The sequence below is a fragment of the Branchiostoma lanceolatum genome, chromosome 14, assembly GCF_035083965.1.
Source record: "Branchiostoma lanceolatum isolate klBraLanc5 chromosome 14, klBraLanc5.hap2, whole genome shotgun sequence".
NCBI classification, from domain to species: domain Eukaryota; kingdom Metazoa; phylum Chordata; class Leptocardii; order Amphioxiformes; family Branchiostomatidae; genus Branchiostoma; species Branchiostoma lanceolatum.
Window position 1 is genome coordinate 4,780,828 of NC_089735.1, and position 22,065 is coordinate 4,802,892.

Here is a 22,065-nt window from a genome sequence, read left to right on the forward strand (position 1 = left end):
TATGGACAAAATTGCTTGCAACGGACGTAATATAAGTGTTCGGATGGACTTGGAATACAGAGTAAGGGCTTGTGTCTTGGAATAGGTACCTTTGATAGAGAGAAGGGTGGATTAGAAAATGATACACATTGCAGAGTGTACAAACTTAAAACAATGTACATCGAGTCATGCGCGGTATGCTCAATAATGGAACTGGAATCACATCCTCAGACTGCTTGATTTTCAGTGTAAATTATCAAATATATTTTGAAATTCAAAAAAAATTTGATTGTCAGGGTACATCTAGCAATTGCCTTCCTTTGGAGTTAACATTACATGTAGATAGGCAACTGAATACTGTCCTTGCTTTGGGGTTCATGTAATATAAAATCTCTTTATTAACAAACATTTCTATTGTTACATAATCAACACTTTTACAGCACATTACTGTCATTGTGTACACATTTCCACTGAATCCTTTGATCAATACTAACTGAAAAGTATGTTGTGCTGATGTCCACATTAAATACTGATAAACCAGTAATCAATAAAAAGACGAGACTGACTGGCTTTTAACCCTGTTGCTGCTGAGGTAGCCTATTGGCTGCAAATGTGTTGTACATTGATTTGGAGATTTAGGCCTCAACTTCAACTAGGCAGCAGCAGAAGGTTAAAAACTTACAGGTATGACTCTATAAGAAGGATGATTGCAGTAGATCTAGCTCAAATTAAATAAAAATTTCCTCATCTATCAAGAAAGAATCCAATAGTGCCAAGTCCCCGTAGAAACCACTACTTAAAACTGATTTCTATGAGTGCTTTGTACATGTAAAGTGTAAGATCAAAATATTTTGGGCAACAGAATAGATACCCATCTTTTGTATCTAATAGTGGTGATTCTGTACTGATCTCTCCATACTTATATTATGTAACATATATATCATACCCTTTATGATATAGTTTCTTTGGTTTTTATATAGTTTTAGGTTGAATAATCTCAGAATTTTTTTGTAGAATTGTATGAAAATCACAGTTGAAGGTAAATTCTTTACATAATTATCTTGTACTACCGGTAGCACTAAATCTGTGTTACATTATATACTAGTAAATTACAACTTAAGGATTTGTATCATACAGATAACTCTTCCCAATGATTAGAATGAAAGCTAATCTGTATTGGCAGGAAACATATAGATCTAGCTCTTGAAAGAAAAGTCATTCGCAATACAAATTTTCAATGGCTGCCTGGCAGCTGCCAAAATGTTGGCAGGCAAGAATACTGTGGTCATCTAAAAAGAACCCTGACTATTCTCCAATGACCTCACTGACATTTTTCCAATCCAAACATTTTCCCATCTACTTTATGTGGTAATGAAATCAATAGACTTTGTTTTCAACTCAAATAAATCTTTACAAAATTCAAGGGTAGAAAATCTGCCTAAATTTTCCCATCTCATTGTCTTAAAGCTTCCACATGAAGCTAAAGGTGGCGGAACTTTGCTGATTGTGGCGTAACAGGAGGGGCGACAGTTGTGGAGGAGTCCCCCCCTCCCCCACCTGTGTTAATAACACCTGTAGAGAACAAGATGATCAAGGTCAAAATGACAAGGACAACAAGAACGACTACAGACAGGATGATCATCATCTTGGCATTCTTCCAGAAGTACTTCTTCTTCACCCTTCTGGCTGTTTTCTTGAAGGTGTCAGCCTGTAGAAACACAAGAATGGTAAATTTACTGATGAAGCAGAAAAGAACATGCCACGTATTTCCACTGATGACAATGGAATTCAAGTACATGTACACAATTTAGACAATCATTGAATACTACAGGAAAGTCCCTATACTGAAGAAAAAGACTCTTTTTTTAAATTTGTACACAACCAAGAGATTTATTTAAGCAACATTTTGGTGACCATTTGTCACCTTCCTCGGCGCAATTCTGACTGGTTCACATTGCACTATTGCACATTGCACTGGGCAGAGGGAAACTGCGATAAGCTATGATGATGATTGCACTATAGCACAGGTGTCGCTGCCTATAGACACGTCCAGACTTGGCCTGAGGAATGCCTAATCAGTCTTTTTTTATGAGAATGTCAGTCTCTGGAACATATAGCTGACTTTGGTCTCTTGCATAGATATTGTTACAAGCTCGTAACTTACTCTAACATGTATAAGCAACTGTCATCACACTTTGAAGCATATGAAGACTTTTTAAACTTAAACAACTCTTCCAAACAAGATACTCACGCTAGCTTCTAGGTCATCAGTTTTCTCCATGAGGTCGTCGAGGCGGTCGCCCCTGGCCAGGACCTTCTCTATGTTCTGTGACATCACTCCCGTCACTTCATTCACCTGCGACTGCAGCATGGACAGCTGGTCACCTGCTGCACCTGGCTTGGAAAACTGCTCCTGTGAGGAAAGAAAAGAAAGAAATTGATCTCAATTCCAATCTAGCTCACTGAAGAGCTATTCTTCCACCGGTCGTGACAGAGAAAAAGACAGACACTATGTACAGTACTAACAGGTTCATTGTACCGGGGAAATTCCCCTAGCTCTTTTCGACAAGCACAATAAACAGTGGACCACAGTTTAACGTCCCATCCTAAAGACTGTGACAATTTCCAGTACTGATAGCGTTGGGTGAGCGACAAAGTCGGAATCAAACTCACGGCTTCTAGTTCCAGAGTCAGGGCCACAAACCACTGGACTAAGCACGCTACGATACAGTTGTGAAGAGTATGTTCAGCTGCTGCCACATTGATATTCTATTTACATATATATACTGCATATTAAAGTTTGTGTGAAGTCATCATGATGGCACTTTGCTTCATAGTTGTGAGAAGACAGAAATACACCTAACAGCCAGCCAATGAAACACAAAGAGTTTCACTCTTTGATCCACTGAAATACAGATGCCTGATATGCACACATTCGCATGCAGAACAGCATTCACAATTACTATGACACCCTCTTAGATGATATAAATCTAATTTGGTAACTAAATCTGGCCAATGTCAGTTCTGCAGACTGGCTGACAATTCAAGTAAGGTAAGTTGTCTCCAAATCTGACCATTTTCTCCGCTAGGATGGGTTGGAAATCTCTGTTCAACTCAAACGGTGAAGCGGTGATAGCTCTGGAGGCCAGACTACCGGACGTGAACCTCTGTTTGACCTGAAAAATCATAAAACATAAAAGTAAACCAAAGGCAGAAAACAAAAGTGTAAACATTAATGGGATGGACTATCATCATTGATCAATCTTTTTCTTTTTCCTAAGAATTCCCTTAAACTTCAATTCCCTAAATTTTTGTTATCATCCAAACTTTTTCACATTAGCCAAATGTTAATTTTCTAAAATCATTACTCACCAAATACATGATATAAAAATCATTCAATACTGCATGATAATTTTTTTTGCTGTTTCCAAAGTGACATATTATATTACCACACACTGTTCAGTATATGCCCTTTCACAGATCCAACTGCACATGTGCAGGTCAAATGTGAAGTCTCCTGACTTGTAAACAGTTGTACATGTTCATATATATATATATGGCCTCCATTGGTCGGTTTGCATGATAATGCCCAGACATGTTTTATGTCTCAGGGGCCTTCCCCTTTGACCTGCGCATGTGCAGTTGGATTTGTGAAAAGGCTTATTCTCAGACAATGTCTCCCAGCCATGACTTACATCTTGAAGAAATGCAAAAGGTCTTTTTGAGTCAAAAGAAGCATCTGCAGCACACAAATAGATGATGCCATTTTCCACAACAACATGGATCTTATTGCTGAAATAAAAAAATAAAAATAAAAAATGCTTTGACATTTGAAAAAAGTAAGTCACCACACATATCTAAAAAGGAAAAACACTTTTAAAAAGTACATACAAGCAAACTACTGTAAATGAATTCCAGTCACTGTGGTTTAATGTTTGGTTTTTGTGGCAATCTCTTCACCACAAAGTTAAAACCACTGCAAAAAGTCTTGTTTTGTTTTCTACTCACCTACTTATCTACTCACCTACTTTTCAACAGCAAACTTAATCACTGTGGACACTCTATCTCCCTACCGTACAATAAAATCACAGGGAATTTAAAACATATTTACAGAATATGAAAAATATGGTACATTTTACATACTAAGGCCTGTTAAATGACGCATCTTACTTTTGAACTGTGTATGTTGTCTTGGTGTTGTTTCTTGTGGGGATGTTTGGCAGTATGCCGCTCACGATCTCACGAAAGTTCCCGCTGGCAGATGTACTGTCCGCTAACACCGTGGTCCCACGGGATATACAACTATACAGGATCGCCATCTTGTGTTCTCTGAGAGAATCTTATGTACCTGTGGATGTAACAGGAAGTACAAATAAAGCTGTCTATTTAAAGTTAATTCATTGTACATGTAATAACATCAGCATTTTACTACCGAATGAATTTGTAATGTAATGTAATGTACCTTCTATATTACACAAATAATTAATAATTCCAATAACAATATGGAGTCCCGGTGACTTTCACCTGTGCACCATGCGTCATACATGTACTTTGAATCATTTCCGGTAAGTCACCACTTCTGAACGTTTAGGGAAAGTCTTTACTGCACACAGTCCTTACATGCCCTTCATTTATAATAGTGCTTGTGGCACGAAATAAGGCATTATATCGACATTCAAAACACTTGATGATGTAATAGTGAACTTTAAACTGTGTTACTGCATCTAACGTTCATACAAAGTCGGGACCACCCCTTGGTAAACAAAAAGTAACACATACATGACTCACCTAAAACGTCACGCAAAACCACCTGTTCCTGGGATTGTAACACTTGCCACACTGAACCAGTATGAAAGTATGAAATTGAACGCTTCTAGGAATACCTTTGACGCATAAACTTGACACGAAACTCTGAAATCGCTAAGAAATCATCTTTGCCAAGGTTTCTCCTACTTGAGAAGTTTCTCCTGCAGTCACGTGAGGGAAGTTTTGGGGGTGGAGTGATCAGCTGTTCAAATCTCGCGAGAACTTACGAGAGTGACACGAAGCAACATCCGGGAGTTTGAAAACGCAAGACCACAAAGGTGTACTAAAAGTTGCTAAATAGATTAACAAAATTTCCGCTGTGTATCAAATTATGCACCATTTATTAAGAGTTTGGACCATTACTAGTAAGTTACATGTATCATACCATAAGAAAAGGGTAGCTTTATTTGATTTTAAGTCATTTTTACTTGAGATCAATACGTTTCAATAGGCTAGTTTTAGAGTATTATATGGGGTCTTTCTTTCGCAGCTGATCCAAGATGGAGGCACTATACTCGATCCCGTTCACAGTGTTGGAATGCCCCAATTTAAAGCTCAAGAAACCGTCTTGGGTGAGGGCCCCGTCTGCCATGGTGGTGTACGGATTCGTGCTTGTTTCATACTTCCTTGTGACTGGCGGTGAGTCCCTGGAATTGTTTTTTTTCGGTGGAAAAACAGAGCATGATTTGTATCGAGTCTTGCCCTGGTTTGCTGTGTAAACTCAACAACGTGTAACTTTTGTAAGATAATAAACCAGGAATTCTTAGCATGTAGCGAATTGAATGCTTCTAAACTATGTTTCTGATGTACTGCTTGGTGCATATCCATTATTCCATTTCCGGTACATGTGCATAACCCAGGACAAAGTAGAATATCAAAACTAGACGCAGTTGGCCTCAGTCAGCTGCATCTCGTGAAAAACTCACTAGAGGGCGCAAGTTCACAGCTAAAACTGACTTCTGATTTCGGATTAGCTGTGGCGACTGTTGGTTTACTTCCCGTCATTTATATAACCCGCACAACAGTCGTAGCGCAGTGTATTGGATGAAGTCAAACATAGGCGCATATAATTTGTCGCTAAGGTACGCTACTGCCCAGATCTCTGTGTGTCCCTGACTTCCTAACAGCCTACTCTAGCCACCCAAAGTCCCACTTGCAATAAGTTACATCCTCAAACCCCTTTGCTAGCCATGCTGCCACTGTTTGCGATCGGTCCTCATGTATAACACCTCGTACAAACCCAGCGCCATGTTTCTTCATTGGGGTCATCTATGTCATCATACAAACATTCGCTCTCGTTCTATTGGTCAGTGGGCGGAGGATCTATGATCATAACTATGAGCACGAGAGGAGATCTCACCTTCTGAATCTAATTTGTCAGATTCATATTCACCCTTATTCCATTCGACTGGCATGTTATAAATGTGATTATTTTCAAGAACACACATTTTATTTCCGAGATACCTTGTACCCTTGTTTCTACCTAGTAAGCTAGTTACAGGAAGCTCTGACAAGCCCTCAAGTCAAAACTGTTTAAGAAATACTGATTTTTCTTCCGCAGGCATCATCTATGACGTGATTGTGGAGCCCCCAAGTGTTGGTTCAACCACTGACGAAAATGGACATGCAAAACCAGTAGCCTTCCTGGCCTACAGGTAAAGCTAATGCTGCCTAACCCCATAAAGCTTAACTAACACTCATTTGGTGCCAAACAGCTACCTCACTTACTAACTTAAGCATGCTGAAGGTTAAGAATGGGGAACAACATAAAAAATTGTGACCTTTGGAACCCAAGTTTTTCCTGGAAAGCCCAGAGGAGATCAATTCAGACTAAATCACTGGCTTCTTGACATCATTGGTTGGTAATTGGTAACCTATTGTCGTATTAGAAAATGTGTGGCCATCACTACTTTTGATTGTATTGTACTATTTTATTCAGTTGATGTTAATGTTATCCTTGTTTTGATTCCTGAGTTGTTGTGATTTTGTGAGGGCTCCCTTGGAACACCCTAAACTCAAGAGAGGCTGTGTCGATACCAACGCTAAAGATTGATAGATGAATAGATAGATTATTTTAATGTGATTTGCATGATGAATGAAGTTCATAGTAGAGTATGGGAGGGATATGATTCCATTGTGACTATTTGCTGCAAAAAATCAGATAGACACTCACACTGCAAATTATGTACTGGGCCATGAGATCTTTTTGGATGTATCATTTAACCACTTCTGAAAATTCAAGAGGACTCAAACATGACAAGTAGTAGCTCCTATACCATATATAGCAGTGTATCAATTTTCAAACATTTACAGCCTTAAGACCTTCAGATATCGGATACTGAGTATCATGTAGCCTCCCTTTGACAGTGAAATTGTTGTCATGTATTCTACGTCGTCATGTGTTCTACCTTGTCATGTGTTCTACTTTCTCATGTGTTCTACATTGTCGTGTGTTCTGCAGAGTAAACGGACAGTACATCATCGAGGGCCTGGTGTCCAGTTTCCTCTTCACCCTCGGTGGCCTGGGGTTCGTGGTGCTGGACAAGTCCAACGCTCCCAACCTCCCCAAACTCAACCGCTTCCTCCTCATGTTCATCGGCTTCGTCTGTGTTCTCATCAGCTTCTTCATGGCCAGGGTTTTCATGAGGATGAAACTTCCGTAAGTTGTTCTTTCACAAAACTCTAACTCAGTCTGAGCTTGGAAGCTTACAGTTTTGTATCTATATCTGTAGATATCTACTACTATTGTATTTTTTTATTGCTTTTGCAAAGTCACCAATTATTAGTAGTTAAAGCACTAGCTTTGCCTTTGTTTTGGACCTAAAATGCCCCTTTATCTAAGCATCACCTAATTCAGATGTCCAGAAGCTGCAGTACCCACATCAGACAATAGAGAGAGCATGTGTATCACTATCCATTCTTGTGCATGGTGCATGTTTAACCTTTAAAAAGTTTTACCTAAACTCACAATCATCTTACTTGTTTGATTACAATCATGAGGAATGCCATTCATTAGCTGTCAGAATTGATTACGCCCTAAGTAAGCCTAACATTGTAACGCCTCATCAGTAGCATAGATCAATAGAGGAGTAATCCACGCTGTCAAAACAGATTGGTTACCAAGCAGCAGGGGTCACTCTTGGTCAAACCAGTGGTCAGTGCCAGCACTAATTACTGTGCATCACTGGCTCATTTTTTAGACAGGTGGATTTTCCCATTTGTGATGCTCAGTGCAAACATACAATGTTCAGGCAATTACAGACAAAACAACTCACGACTGTCTCTAGACTGAGACAAGGGGTAGACGCCACTGGGATTCAGGACACTTTGATAAACAGTTCACAGTTAAAGTGGTTTGAATCACTTGCTCAGATGTATGGATGAGACTCCATATGCATAGTAGTCCGCGTACATAGAGCTTTTTTATATGTATAAGAACTTTATTTGCACGGCAACTGTACATGGTACAATGTGTGGCCACAACTATCAAACATAATACAATGTATAGAATTAAACTTAAGTTAAATAACATGCTAATTACTAATACAATAAGCGCTAGCATATGCCTTTGATATAGTGTTACAATTGAGTGGGGTTTTCTTTACTAGTATATAGTTTGTTGGGTTTTCCGACATCACCACCATGAGTTAACATGTGTATTCTGACTCATGTGTCATCTTATCTGAAACAAATCTGCATTTAGCAAGTTGCTTGACAGCTACATGTAGATGAACACAAAAAGAGACACCTGTTTGACTCCTATATGGTGTTGTCCCTGACCTATGCTGTTTCTCTGATAGGTGATAACTACAGTGATTTGAATTCAGCCAATTAGACACTGTCACTTTCCATTGTGTGTGAAATAGAGCATTGTGAGGGAAGACCCCTCGGGGAAAAGCTGACGTCGTTTTCTCAATTATAGTGTTCAAAAAGAGGTAATCGAAATGAAAGTAATGAGGAAGAAGAAGCTATTCATCTCTTTCACAACACTGGAAATGAAATTAGTTTTTGTTTTTGTTCAAGAAACATCTTATCTTTGGTAATGTATGTTTGAAAGCTCCCGCAAACACAACACACAAGTACTAACATTGTTGATTTGATATTTCAATGAATATAACTACATGTGACAATAGAAACAGGTGTTGTTCAGAACCCAATTGTGCATGCTGAGTTAATTATTAGTACCCAGTGGCTGATCAAAACCAACAGATTTGACAGCAAGGTAACACAGCTTCTGGGGTTCATCTTCACTATACAAATCCTCTTCAAAATGTAGAAGATTAAAGTCAAGAACAGTGTGGTAAACTGGGTATCCCCTCTGCCTTCTTATATTCTAAATCTACATTTTACAGTCTTCATTATAATCTAGGATGCAAATTATGTTTCAAATTTGGTAATCAATGTATGGATAGACTGATACTGCAGTTAATACTACCAACTACTAAGCTCTAAATTTGAATACAAATCAATCTCTACAACTGTATAAGATTCAGTGATAACATCCATCACTTTTCTTCAGCATCCTAGAATGAACTGGCAGGAGGAATCAATACCACTAGTACTACATCGTCTGGAAACGTCCAGAAGTAATCTCCGAATATTATCCAGTTGTAGAGATTGCTTTGTATCTAAATATTGTTAACCTGGATGTCTAACCTTCCTAAACATACCAAGCTCTATGGGATTTTTTTTAAACAATGAACAAGATTCTGTTAAGGAAACACTAGCTACCAGTGTCCTAAGTCTGACTTTCTTTAAGAGACTCTTGAAGTAACGGAAATGAACAAAACGAACGGACACGGACCATGAACCAGCTTTTGCCCTACTATATGTTGTATGTTGTAGCAATTGTTATACCATAGATATGTAATGATATATGTTGATAGAGTTATTAGGACTCAAATGAATGTGTATTTCTGTTATATTGTATCTGACCCTTACCTCTTCCCTCATGACCTCAATGAAAAGCGGCCTGCGTGCCGATTTGAGCTTATCATGAATAAAGAAAGGTTCAAACAAACAAACAAACAACCAAGCAAGTCTAACAGTCTTGTTTTCGTTCACAGAGGTTACCTGTCTGGCTGAGCGAGGCCCACAGACCACTGCCACACAGAGGAGACAAGAGCAGACGGTTGGAAGACGTCGCTAGATGGTCTACTGTCCACTATCATACACATTAATGAGCCCAACGTTACAAGTAAAAAAATCAACGGCATGTCAAAGAGAACAAAAAGATCCAGCTTTTCAATAATGAAGTGTTAGAGTATTTAAATCCAAATAGATTTGTATTGAATAAAAGGGGCAGATTTTATATGTGACAAAATTGTGTGTTTGAGTTATTGTCTTATACTTGCGCTATTCCTCTGTTTAGCCTGACGAATCGTGCTCCTAGTGGCCAGCCGGTCCTGTAACCGCCATCCCATCAGTAACCTCCGGCCGAGAGCTTGTGTAAATACAGGCTATTCCTCTGTTCAGATTTACATAAATGTCTGTCCTCTAGAATAGAAATTGAATCTGTAGGTCTCGTACAAAGGAAGATGTGCGGAAAAACTCTCAAGCCACGGCAATTCTCCCTCTTGGGGAGTGCTAAAAACTATTAAGTGGAGAAGCTAAAATGGTTTTGAATCAGCTTGTAGGGGTCAAGTTTTGTCCAAGAAGTTATAGACTTGTGTAAAAGCAATGTTGTCATATAAAACTGCTCATCCAAGACGAGAGCTAAAACAGTGTGTATGCTTGTCTAATCTGGTACATTTATCTGTTGTGGAGAGGTTTGCCTGGTAACTTCACCCCCCATCACAGTTAACCTTATCTGTTTTGATGTGACCAGGTGTCCACAGTGGTGTTTGTCATGGGGAGGTAACCATGCAGACAGACACGATACCATACTGTTTCAGGGGTGTCCAAGTATTCATATGTCGAGTTTTACAGAATACATGCGAATTTTACGGAATTCATACGAGCCACTACTAAGAAAAAACATACAAATTGTACAGAATTCAAACAAATCTTCCGGCATTTGTGGAGTTTTGTGGAGTTCATAAGGGTTTTGTGGAGTTCATAAGAGTTTTACGGAATACAAACAATCCTAACTAATTTGTTGGACCAGGGCCAGGTAACACCGATTTTCAGTCCCACAGATTTATATTGGCTTTTGGAGTAAAGGTAAAGCAGTCATCTTGAGGTGAAGCTCTTTTAGCTGGTGGTAGTGCAATCCAACTTAGCTACAGCTCGCGTTTTTCTACAGGTTGATCAGAATGTAGTAGTAAAACACATAGCAAATGGACAACATTGAAAACATGAAAGCGTCTACTGAACCAAGTTCCCCTCCTTGAAGTTTGCAAAAATAATCTACTTAACTCACTGAATGGGAACAAAGCGCATAAAAGGATTTACCCGAAGCAATCTTACTCCAGCCCCCACTAAGCTCATTACCGATAACAGACTACTGTGAGGAAAAACTACTGTGAACTGAAAAATGAGGAACAAAAAACTGCATGTTGACATGAGCTTTCCGATGCATTTGCAGCTGCATTGCTTTTGAATAGGAAAATACTTAGTGGCTACCCAGCAACACAGGTGGCCGGGTAAAATTGGCAGTAATTCGATTTCGCCGAGTGACCTTGAGGGGTAACCAACGATTGGTGGTACTTTGAAATCCTATTATGATTGGATCAGCCCAGTAATGAGATTTCAGGGAAAGTTGATGACGTTTCTTAGCGACAAGGAAAGCTGAAGGGGATCGACCTACCTTTCAGGACAGGACGTATCAGAAATCTGATCAATATTCTGGCATGTTGGGATGTTGGGAAAGTCGTGTAAAGTGCCTTTCCCAAGGCAGCAGGATTCGAACCAGGGACCACTTGGTTCTGAGCCGAACATGCTGCTGTTGCCACAACCCCATATTCCTCATTACACCCTACAACAGTACTCACGCAGGTCAATGTGACTCTTGTGGCTTGCAGGATATACCAGGAGTAAAATGTTGATTGATTAACATAGGTCTACACAAGATTTATCCATTCCTATCAGTATACTAGCCTCCATAGCAGGCTCTGAACCGGCCTTTTTGGGGGGCTAAATAATACACCTTTTGCAGCCAGCCCGTAACCATCATCCACCCCCGTAACCGTTTTGCCGGTAGATGGTTATGGGGGTGGATGATGGTTACGGGCTGGCTGCAAAAGGTGTATTATTTAGCCCCCCAAAATGGCCGGTTCAGAGCCTGCTATGGAGGCTATCAGTATACAGATTTCTTTGTGCATATACGTGTTCATGTGAGTGCTTGCCTGTATGTAAGTATGGTGCATTTTCTTCTCTCAATAACTATGATGAATATAGAGAGAATGATAATAAGTTGAGTTTGATTAAGGTGGGCCAAACTCTGAAATATAAAATAATTTCAATAAACAATAAGACTAAAAAATCTGATTAATTACTTGTTTTATTAGCTGAAATTCAAATCAAATTTGATTGATTTGCCCCAGCACAAACAATACTGACAGAAAGATTATTTCAAATCAGATCCAGAGTAATGTGGGGGAATCAACCAACTATTTTGTACTACCCAATGTAACTATTGGATCAATGGACTTAGACTTATGAAGGAGTTTTATGAGAACCTCCTTGGACTAAACAAATGCACAATGTTTGTCCATCGGCTTCTTGTTGCAATCAATCAAATTCAATGCCCTGGAAATTCATCTATGTGATGACAACAGTTTTCTAACCATGGTGTGTTGGAGCCAAACAGATGTCATGACAGATGAAAAATGACCATTTACGCTCCAACAGAATGTTTTGAGACGTGCCCGTAGCCCTTTGTGTGACTTTATTGACAGTTAAGGTGAGGGAATGGAGGCTGTTAGTGGAGCTGTGTAGGGAAGTGTTTACATTGCAGGCAGCTGAGGGAACACAACAGAAGATCCATGGTTGCTACTCTGACACTCTGCTAATAAGGAAACAAATAAGAGCACAGCCTAGCAACAGACCAAGATCCGGTAGAGCCATGCATCTGTAATATTGAGCAACCTTTTGCCACTTTTTTTTGGTTGTATTGATAATATGAAAACAGAATCTTTTACATTATCATGAAAGTTCATCTGTGTTGGCAGTGGTAAAGAGCTGAACTTTGTTCCACATAGAATAAGTGCACCACTGCACATTTCTAGCAGCCTTACTCAGGACTGTAAATGAATTATCACTCAAGACACATCAAGAGTACCAGAAATGTTACCGTTTAGAATTAAAGGATATTCAACTATTTTGTAGAATATCCGAAAGCTGGTCGTGTTAATTGCAAAACTCTCTTGATGACATGCCCCATGCCTAAAAAAAAAAAAATTTTGATGTTGTTACCCTTTCCTTGACCCCTGCATTAAAGTGTAGGATTTTGATTGAGTGGGACAACTCTCATTTGTCATGGAAAGGTGATTAACATAAATCTTTGCAAGCACTGGAAAAAGGCATTTCAACCTTTGACATTTTATTTCGACGGTGGAGTTGTTAAAAGGGATAGTTCTTGTTATTATTGGGTGCTTTTCTATATTTTGAGTGTTCAATAAAGGAAATGCCTTCTTCGCATACGAAGGCCAGCTTGGGTGAACTTTGAGAAACAAACTTCAAACAGCCGTGTCCTATTACCTGACAAATACCACCTGACAGCTGATCACCTGGTTGCCATGCAGAAGGTGTATGCCGTTGCTAAGGACCCCTTACTCTATTTGGTGCTCCCAACTCAGGTTCATCTGGAACGAATTAAAACTTAAACATAATCATTGTGATGAAATTGTTGCTCTACAAAAGTGCAAAAGGAATAGATTCTGTATATTAATACGGTGCATGTGATATTCTAAAATAGATAAGGGCGCTATTATGTCTTCAACTGTGCCATTAAAAATCATTAAGTAAAGAATGATGGAGAAGTGTGGGGTCTTGGTTTCCTTCTGCTCGTCTCGCAAGGCATGCTGGTAACTTCTAGTTTTCGCCATTTTGTTTGTTTAGCAAGAACGAATTCTTGGCAAGCTCTCCAAAACTCTGGAAAACAAGGTTTTTCCGGTTTCAACCGTGACCTTTTGAGGATTCTACACACAGTTGACAATTTTAGAAAGCGTTACAGAGGTTGCTGCGTCGATATAATGGCGTTTTGATGCAGTTGTGGACTCCAGTTTTCCGAGCAGGCAGAGCGCGGGTTGGTTGAGATGAGACGGGGAGAGACCCGTCCGGAGGCCGATCCCGGCGACAACCGGCGCCGATCCAGCCTCTAATCATGGCAGCACGGACCATGAGTAGAAACAGGAACATCCTCGATAAGCTGGAGATGTAAGTACCGTTTTATAACATTATACAAACCCAACCTTTATGACTTGTGGCCCACCTCTGTATGATCGGCCTGCGTACGTAGCTGGCCTGTAAGTGTAGCACAGTAGGGGCTCTTGTTTCCTAAACACAACACTTTCACCCCTAGATCGGTCATAACATGTACGATCTAAGGGCCTAACTGTCTCATTTGGCTGCCATCAAGTGCAGTCTCACAACTACGATAGAGTTTTCCAGCATCAAACCGCTCACCTGTTGGATCCCTCCAACCATCTGTTACAAAAATACAGGGTTTGTTTGCGTGAGTTTTCACACCTCGCGAAGCCCACAACAACACGTTCTACAACATACACACATTTGAAGTCAGTGATACTTCAGTTCATTTCAGGAGTATCTCACACAATCGAAGCATCAAGAGAATAGTCAGTATTTAGATTTACATTTAGAATAAGAACTATTCATTTTGCTGGACTTCAAAGTTTTCATGATCCTTGTAAAGTAAAAATCACAGCTGTGAAAACTTTTCAGTAAGTGTGAGGAAAACATAGTGAAAGTTGTCACTAGCACTATCTTATTACAATTGTGAAAACTTCTTGGAGTTGGATATGACATCAGTCACTTATAATTCAACTCCTATTACCATAAAATTCAGCACAACAAGTTAGAACTTAATAGAAGTCAGAATCTGGAGTGCCCATACTTGTAGCCTCTTGTTTCAAGTACCAAGCTTACCTTACTTGAGAGGTTGGAGGCAAATTGTTTCTCACACTCGTAAAGTAAGTATACTAACAGGATGGCTTTTCCTCAGCTTGTTTTACACATGGAGGATTTCTTTTTGTGATTAAGAAACAATTTCAATTCTAGATTGAAATTTTAGCTACTCTATTTAGAAGACATGTCACATGTGCATATACCATATGAACCCTTACACTGTCCTATCAATACTCAGTCCGGATCAGTAAAATATTTTTTACCATGGATCAATGTGTGCTGTCCGATATCATACCAGACGGTGCATATCGATGGTGAGTATCATTATACTGAAAAATGTGAAATATTACAGGCAACATAACTTCCTACCAAGAACAACAAATTGTAAAGCTTACAAAACGATGTGACTGTGCAAGGATGTTGTACAGTCGTTGGACTGTGTGAGGGGAATTGATAGCGAACAAGGCAGAAACATTCCTGATGTCCAGATGAAAGTTGCCTGGGTGTCCCTTGGTCTCTCCACAGAGTACTCATAGGATGGCGGCTAGCCAAAACTGACACAACCATCTGTGACAGGGGTCTTCTTTCTCATTCCTTTCCCTTTCACCTCAGGTCCTTTCTCACAAGCAAAACAGGTTTTTGTACAAGTAAATTGAACCAGAGACCTTGGAATAGAAGGTTTCTCTTCAGTGAAGACAGCTAAAAGGTAGAAAGTTATTTCAACCTTCTTCTTCTTAAGTTTTTGGTACCAAATTTGTTTCAATGTTTAATAGACTACAGCAATGTGGTTGGTTGAGTGCCATGTACATAAATTGTACCATATGGTGCAAGAGCTGTAAACTGTGTAGTTCAGTGCCGTCTTTTACAATGTGCATCATCACCATCTCCCTTGGAGCTTCTGAAGTAAAGTAGTAAAGATAAAGAGGAGCAAAAAGTCCCCTTTCTTAATTCTTTGGAAGCACATTCTAGAATGGAACAGACAATTCTGTTGTTAAACCCCACCTACTAGCACTCAATGGTGAACAGTGTATTTACCACAACAGGTGGTTTCAGTAACTAACTTCAGTGAACTGTTTCAACCATGAAAAGATTTCCCAGTGTCACACCTGTAAAATTGCTGGAGTCATGTTACAGCTCTGTCAAGCATGTTTGTACAAAGGACAGACTGCAGTGTATGGAAATACCAGCATACATTTATATCATCAGTTCTAAAACTCGGAAATTCATGTATGATCTGTTGTATACTCAAGATACCAATTACCCAAGCAACTGGATAGATTTGAAAATCCGCTGTCCTCACTGACGAGAGATAATAGATGCTGTCTGAAACTTCCGACCATTTAAGAATGTATCCAGTCGCTTGAGTAACTGTTATCTTACTACCTGGATGTCTAACCTTCATCAACATAAACCCTTATAAAACCCTGCTTTTGTAGCTAATTCCATATTCAATACAAATTTAGCGTCAAAAGGCTACCTAATCAGGAAGAAAGTTAACTGAGCCCCAGAAAGAAGGGCTTTGTCGTTTGTCTTTTGAACAAATGTAGTTTTACTTTGGAATGTGTATCCCTTGACATATGACAAGTATGTATTTTTTTCTGCCAAACATTACAGGGTAGGTACACATTGCATGGATTCTCCTGGCAAACTCTTACGTACTGGACTGTCACATCAATTTTCTGGACAAAGAACCTTTTATAGCCACAACTGACAGTTTTACTTTTACTATGACCTGTATGGGTCAGAAGTAGTTACTTAAGCTTTAAGGGTGATGTATTGTAATGTAGTTATGTCAGTTCTTTGACATTTGGTATACCTTTCAAAAATATATAGTGCAAATGGATTGTTTTGTCATCAGACCATTTGAATGTTGGTGGTGTAATGTAGTGTACATTACTAACTTTGAAAGAATTATGCTTGTGTAGCATTTTAGTTTTTTACAGACATCCACACTCTCACTAGTTTCAGTCCTGATTTTAGCACCTTACTTTGTTATGACCATTATCCATGAGGGAAGTCATGAAAATTTGACTTATTACTCCGGGGAGGAGGTGTGACCTCCTTCTGGGAGTATTGGGAATGTATTTGTTTGCGCGTTCGCAGCTATAACTCACGATCCCGCTGTCGCATTGGTGTGTAACTTGGCATATCGTTTGCCTGGTTCGGCGTGGTGATGCACAATAGCTTTGTTACACCACAACTACTTTAAACGTCAATCCAATATCGTAATTGCACCCCTATAATTAATGCTATGTCCCACTGCCCTGCCATAGGGACCATGTTATAATCCGTTATGCATGACTGGAATACTTCAGGCAGATACGGGGTATAAATCTTCCTTACTTGCTGTGATCGCATAGTCACTGTTACATTGAAAAATAGACAACGTGCATCACCACACGCAACCTAGCAAACGATATACCAAGTTACATACCAATGCGGCAACGGGAATTGTGAGTTTTAGCTGCGAACATGTGTAGAGTGACCTCCAGTCTGTGTATTAAGTATGCCTTGTCCACTCGCAACTCGCTTACAGTATGTGCGCACGGGACGGACGATGCATTTTTACGCACAGTGTGAAAATGGGAAATCTCTGGACCTTCCAACTTACCACACTTGTAGTTTATAATACGGAGGCTGTGACAATGTAAAAAGTTTACGCAGGGGATGAAAGATTGTTGAGAAATATCTCTCAGAAAAGTGCGCGCGCCAGTGTCACTTCCGGGTGGTTAGATCCGGTGACCTTTGACCTTCGTGAAATGTTACGATAATATAAATTAGCCTTTTTTATTGCAAATAGCTTGATAGCTCTAGATCAGGCCGGCCTGCAATAAATTGTGGAAAGAGGATTTACTGCATATTTGTGATTTCTGATACATCTTTGTTGTAAGGCTGAATGGTTAGTTGATAATTGAAAAGGGGCCATCTAGATCTAACTTTGTGACTTTTCCCGGAATTTCTAGATCCCATCTATGTCATGCTGTAAAAACATACTTTTCAGCAGGTTGACCACTCCTGTATTGAAAGAAAAAGATAAACAACCATTTTTCTTTACTTGCTCTAAAACACTACTTGGACTGTGCAGAGATGCAAAGTTTGTGTGGGTCAATACTTGTACATACTATAAATACTTCACGGAGAATTGTGTCCTACGGACTCTTGTTTCTCTTAGATTTGATGCATCTTGTGGGCTCCCAATACTTCTGGTATTTAGATGCAGATCTTTTTGTTCTGTACTCAGCCTAAAAAAATCAAGATTATCAAACTTGACGGCTTGGTTTCTCACCGCCAAATTTTTCAGCGTTGGTTACACAAGTTGTTTTGTGCCTCGCCTGATTCTTGCGGCAGCTCTTTTCACAAAACCTTCTCACATGTCCTCCAGATCCTCCAGCCATGTTTGTACAAACACAGACCCCTTCACGACAGAAAAGGCGGGAGAAGTGGTGTAGACGGTTTCCAACTTCTCAGCCTTCCCCACTTCTTTCCCCCCTTTCTTTGTGACCGTGGCTGTTTCTTTTTCCCATAGTGTATGGTTACAGAATGTTTGTGCAAGTGTTGCCAGTAGAGAGGTGGCCTGCGTAGCTGTTGTGTGATCTGTCTTCCCCCAACCAGATATCAGTTGTACATGTCGTCGCTCTTCAAACACGTCCTGTTGACTAACAGGGATGCGGTTACTTTCAAACAGAGAGGTTGTCGGCAAGCTGCCTGAGCCTTACCTTAGATCTTAGGTCCTCCTGCGCCTTCAGGTATATTGGGCAGCAAGTTTCCATCTCTTTCTGTCGTCCGCTGTGCCCTCAGCCTTTCACAGGCTTCCCTGGGCAATTAGTTTCAAACAGAGACTGAGAGAGGTTGCCGGCTCTCCTGAGCATGTTGCTTTGATATGTTGGTCGTCGGCTTCTCTGAAACAGATTTTTCCATTTTCGTGCGCCTTTTGTTGTCTTTTAGCTTTTAGTTTTGAAGAAAAGATCACTATAAAGTTTTTTGATGGGTTGATTGAAGCATGGTCTTGAATTATCAGTTCCAACTGCTTTTACTTTCTTTGTAGTCCCTTATCACAGAAGATGATCACGACTGTATTCTCATTATGGAGGACCCAATGTGCCTTCTGAGTCCTCACATACAAGTCCTTGTACACTTTCTTCCAACTGTATCATACTTCATAGAACAAAAAAGCCATCTGATTTTTCACTTGCTTTCTGAAAGAGATGGCTGTTCCACGGAAAACTGTGGCCCTTGCAGCAGACATTTGAAAAATTTTTTGGGATTGCCTAGTATCATTATCACAAAAATACTGACCTTCACCATTGTTGCATGAAACCAGTACCTTGTGTTTTTTAATATTAGAAGCTAAAAGATTCCCAGTATGTGTTTGTTATGTTATAATGTAGCCTGTACTGTAGATATGTCTTTTCTTTCTAATTACCCACACCTGCTAACTCCTTTATGTGATAATAGCAGATAGATAAAAGTTGTTGATGCTTAAATAACCGGCAGTAATTTAATCAAGAATGAACAGTGTTATCTCAGCAAGCTGCTAGAAGTTCTCTATTTGCAAATCTTCAGCATCATCTGAATGATTTAAAGATAAAAAGCCAAAGAGTTAGATAAAGAAAATTTTCCTTTCAATGAAGGTCTCAAAGAGATCTGAGAGTTGCTAGACCAATAGTATGTCATCCCCACTGTATTGCTCTAGTTAGCATATCTTATTCTTGGATCTAGCAATCAGCAAAAGTTTGTGGGACAATTGCCCCTCTGTGCACATGTGCTTATTTGTGCTGCAAGGCAGCCACAAGGATCATGGAACATTCGGTTGTTGGTTTAGGAAGGGAAATCATGAGATGACAGTTCACTGGTATTGTAGATACCTGTGCTACCAGTAGAGCAGTGACTCGGTGGATATTGTACTTTCCCATATTGCCAGGAAAGAAAGTTTTAGCAGGCAGGAAATGATAGCTATGTAAAAACTAGTCTGTCGTCAGGCTATGTACAGTGTACATTCCAGATAGATAAAGAGATACACAACTGTCGGTTCTTATTACCCGTGAAACAGTTCTTATTGTTAAGTATGAAGTATTCCTTGTGAGCAGCTGTAAAGAAAGTGACACCCTAGCACCAGCAGAGTACCATAAGGTACTGCTGTGGTGTGTATTCACGCAAACTGGAGCAGGAATTTTCAGTTTAGGTGATTTGATATGCCTACAAGGTGTCAAACACCTGTTAATTGATGAGATGGAATGAGAGAACGCAAGTAGATTAGATGTTATGGCAAAAATGATTCCTCAATCAACTGGATAAGATTTTGAAACAGTCAGACATTTCAGACAGTATCCACTGTCTTTCGTCAGTGACTAACGATAGTCGGTATAAAACCTGGTGTTCTCAGTCCCATCGTTAGTCACTGACGAAAGACAGTGGATACTGTCTGAAACGTCTGACTGTTTCAAAATCTTATCCAGTTGATTGAGGAATTATTTTTGGCATATTTTATTACCTGGATGTCTAACCTTCATCAAGGTAGGTTAGATGTTGCTTTTGAAACACTTTTTAGGTTACTGCTTAATCAGGTGGTTTAGTAGACGACTTATCCAGACAATTAAAAACATTTGCTCTTTTGCCAAAGTTCACAAAAGGTGACAAAAAGTCTCTAAAGTGCATACAGAAGTGCAGAACTTAATAGCGCCTAATGAAATCCATTCTGACACGGATTAAGTTAACATGTATTCAGCTGTTTACCAATGCTAGCCAAAAACAACATTCCAAAGTTATGGCAGAATATCGTTGTCCGAACCACAGCGGTGGTTTACCATTTACACCACAGGTGTTTCTAACAGAAGCTGCTTAATGAACTTCATGAAATGTGACTATTATATATCAAGCCGTACATTCTTTGCGGGTATAAAGGAGAGGAGGGTTACATTCTTCTTTTAATTTGGGGCATAAGGGATGCTTGTTTATGTTCTTAAGCCAGTTATGGTGCAAGAAAAGAACATTTGACCCTTGAATCTAGGCCAGCCATGTTTTGTTTTCACAAGAGGAAAAGAGGCAAAGACTGGCATCTTTGTGATCATTCTCAGAACGGAGTGAATCAACATAATCCAGTGTGAAATGGGTCGAGTTAGGCTTACAAGCTTAGCTGTGCACCTTGTTGTTGCGGTACCTTTGCAACATTACAGGGTGGATGTTGGCATTAACCTTTGGTCCCTCCGTTGAGCACAGGTATGAAGTAGGCCAGCCTTTGATGACTCTCAGGTGGAATCTAGGCCATGTGTATCATTTCACCTTTGCTGGTGCACATCGTATTCACGGTATTGTTTGTTTGTTTGACAAGGCCACCCATAACTACAGCTAGGCCTATAAAATCCCAACATCTACTAACATGCTAGTGCTACATGTATAACATTACAAGCTTCCTGGTCGTCTTACTACTTAGTAGAAAAGATGATTTAATAGTCCAGAAAGAGTTATCAAGAATGTTGTAGATGGTTTAAATGTATTTTGAACATGCAAAAAAAGTTATGCTTTTGTCAGGAGGAGCTCATTCAAGTGAATGTAAAACAACTACTCCTATTGAGTTTTATGATTAAAAACCTATTACATCTACCTACAAGCATTTCAACCAATGCAACAGTCTTACTTGGGACGTTGGAATGATTCAAACCAGAAAAACAAAACATTTTCTCGCTTTAGAGTGTCAAAGGAAGAAAAGAGCTGTCAGAAGGAGTCATGATTAATGACAAAATGTGGATCTGGAATGCTTGTTTGGTTTACTAATACTATTGATGTATTGGCACAGAAACACAGACATTTGTTGAAATAGTAACAGTTACCATACTGAAATTGCACATTGGGCCTGACCAGTTCAGATATCTATTAGTATTAGGACTATATTACCATTTGACTTTATTACTCTTTGTCCGTATGCATCCACAATGTGTTGATTGAACTGTTTTGTAAATACTCCACAGCTGCAACTACGTCTTGGGTGATACAAAACCCCACCGCAGTTGTCCTACATAGGAGACCATGCGGATAATGTCCTGTTGCTAACTTCCCATTGTTCTACAGAAATATGTTTGTTTTGGTAGCTTTGTGGAAAAGTTGCCCAAGCACTCATTTTAATCCCTGTCAATTCACCAGAGGATTACACCATACAAGAGCGTCTTGGTTTTGATTTGTTAATGGGTGTGGTACGGATTAGCGGCAAGGATGTGCTCAAAAGTCAGCCCCTATTTTAACAATCAACTTTCGAACACA

At 39.6% G+C, this 22,065-nt stretch overlaps 3 protein-coding genes across 5 annotated transcripts in view; 2 read left to right on the plus strand and 1 right to left on the minus strand.

Moving 5' to 3' along the window:
* Positions 1-353: 353 nt before the first annotated feature.
* On the minus strand, positions 354-4,991 carry LOC136449050 (vesicle-associated membrane protein 7-like). Of its 3 annotated transcripts, none has more exons than XM_066448835.1 (6): positions 4,768-4,991; positions 4,150-4,327; positions 3,675-3,771; positions 3,054-3,155; positions 2,231-2,392; positions 354-1,687 (listed from the first exon to the last, which is right to left on the minus strand). In XM_066448835.1, exons 2-6 carry the CDS (start codon positions 4,296-4,298, stop codon positions 1,460-1,462), a joined length of 738 nt encoding a protein of 245 aa, XP_066304932.1. In that variant the 5' UTR covers positions 4,299-4,327; positions 4,768-4,991; the 3' UTR covers positions 354-1,459. The 3 variants fall into 3 exon arrangements, with proteins under 3 accessions (XP_066304932.1, XP_066304933.1, XP_066304934.1); XM_066448836.1 differs by having other exon boundaries at positions 4,863-4,990; XM_066448837.1 differs by lacking the exon at positions 4,768-4,991 and adding an exon at positions 4,504-4,527.
* Positions 4,992-5,252: 261 nt separating this feature from the next.
* LOC136449055 (oligosaccharyltransferase complex subunit ostc-B) lies at positions 5,253-10,096 on the plus strand. The gene is made up of 4 exons (XM_066448846.1): positions 5,253-5,424; positions 6,347-6,440; positions 7,247-7,444; positions 9,852-10,096. Exons 1-4 carry the CDS (start codon positions 5,286-5,288, stop codon positions 9,868-9,870), a joined length of 450 nt encoding a protein of 149 aa, XP_066304943.1. The 5' UTR covers positions 5,253-5,285; the 3' UTR covers positions 9,871-10,096.
* A 3,653-nt stretch (positions 10,097-13,749) lies between these two features.
* LOC136448187 (protein FAM149A-like) overlaps positions 13,750-22,065 on the plus strand; it is a 39,223-nt gene continuing 30,907 nt past the window's right edge. Inside the window, exon 1 of the mRNA XM_066447388.1 lies at positions 13,750-14,103. Coding sequence (XP_066303485.1) covers positions 14,051-14,103 — 53 coding nt within the window. The 5' untranslated portion in view covers positions 13,750-14,050. The remainder of the gene's footprint in view (positions 14,104-22,065) is intronic.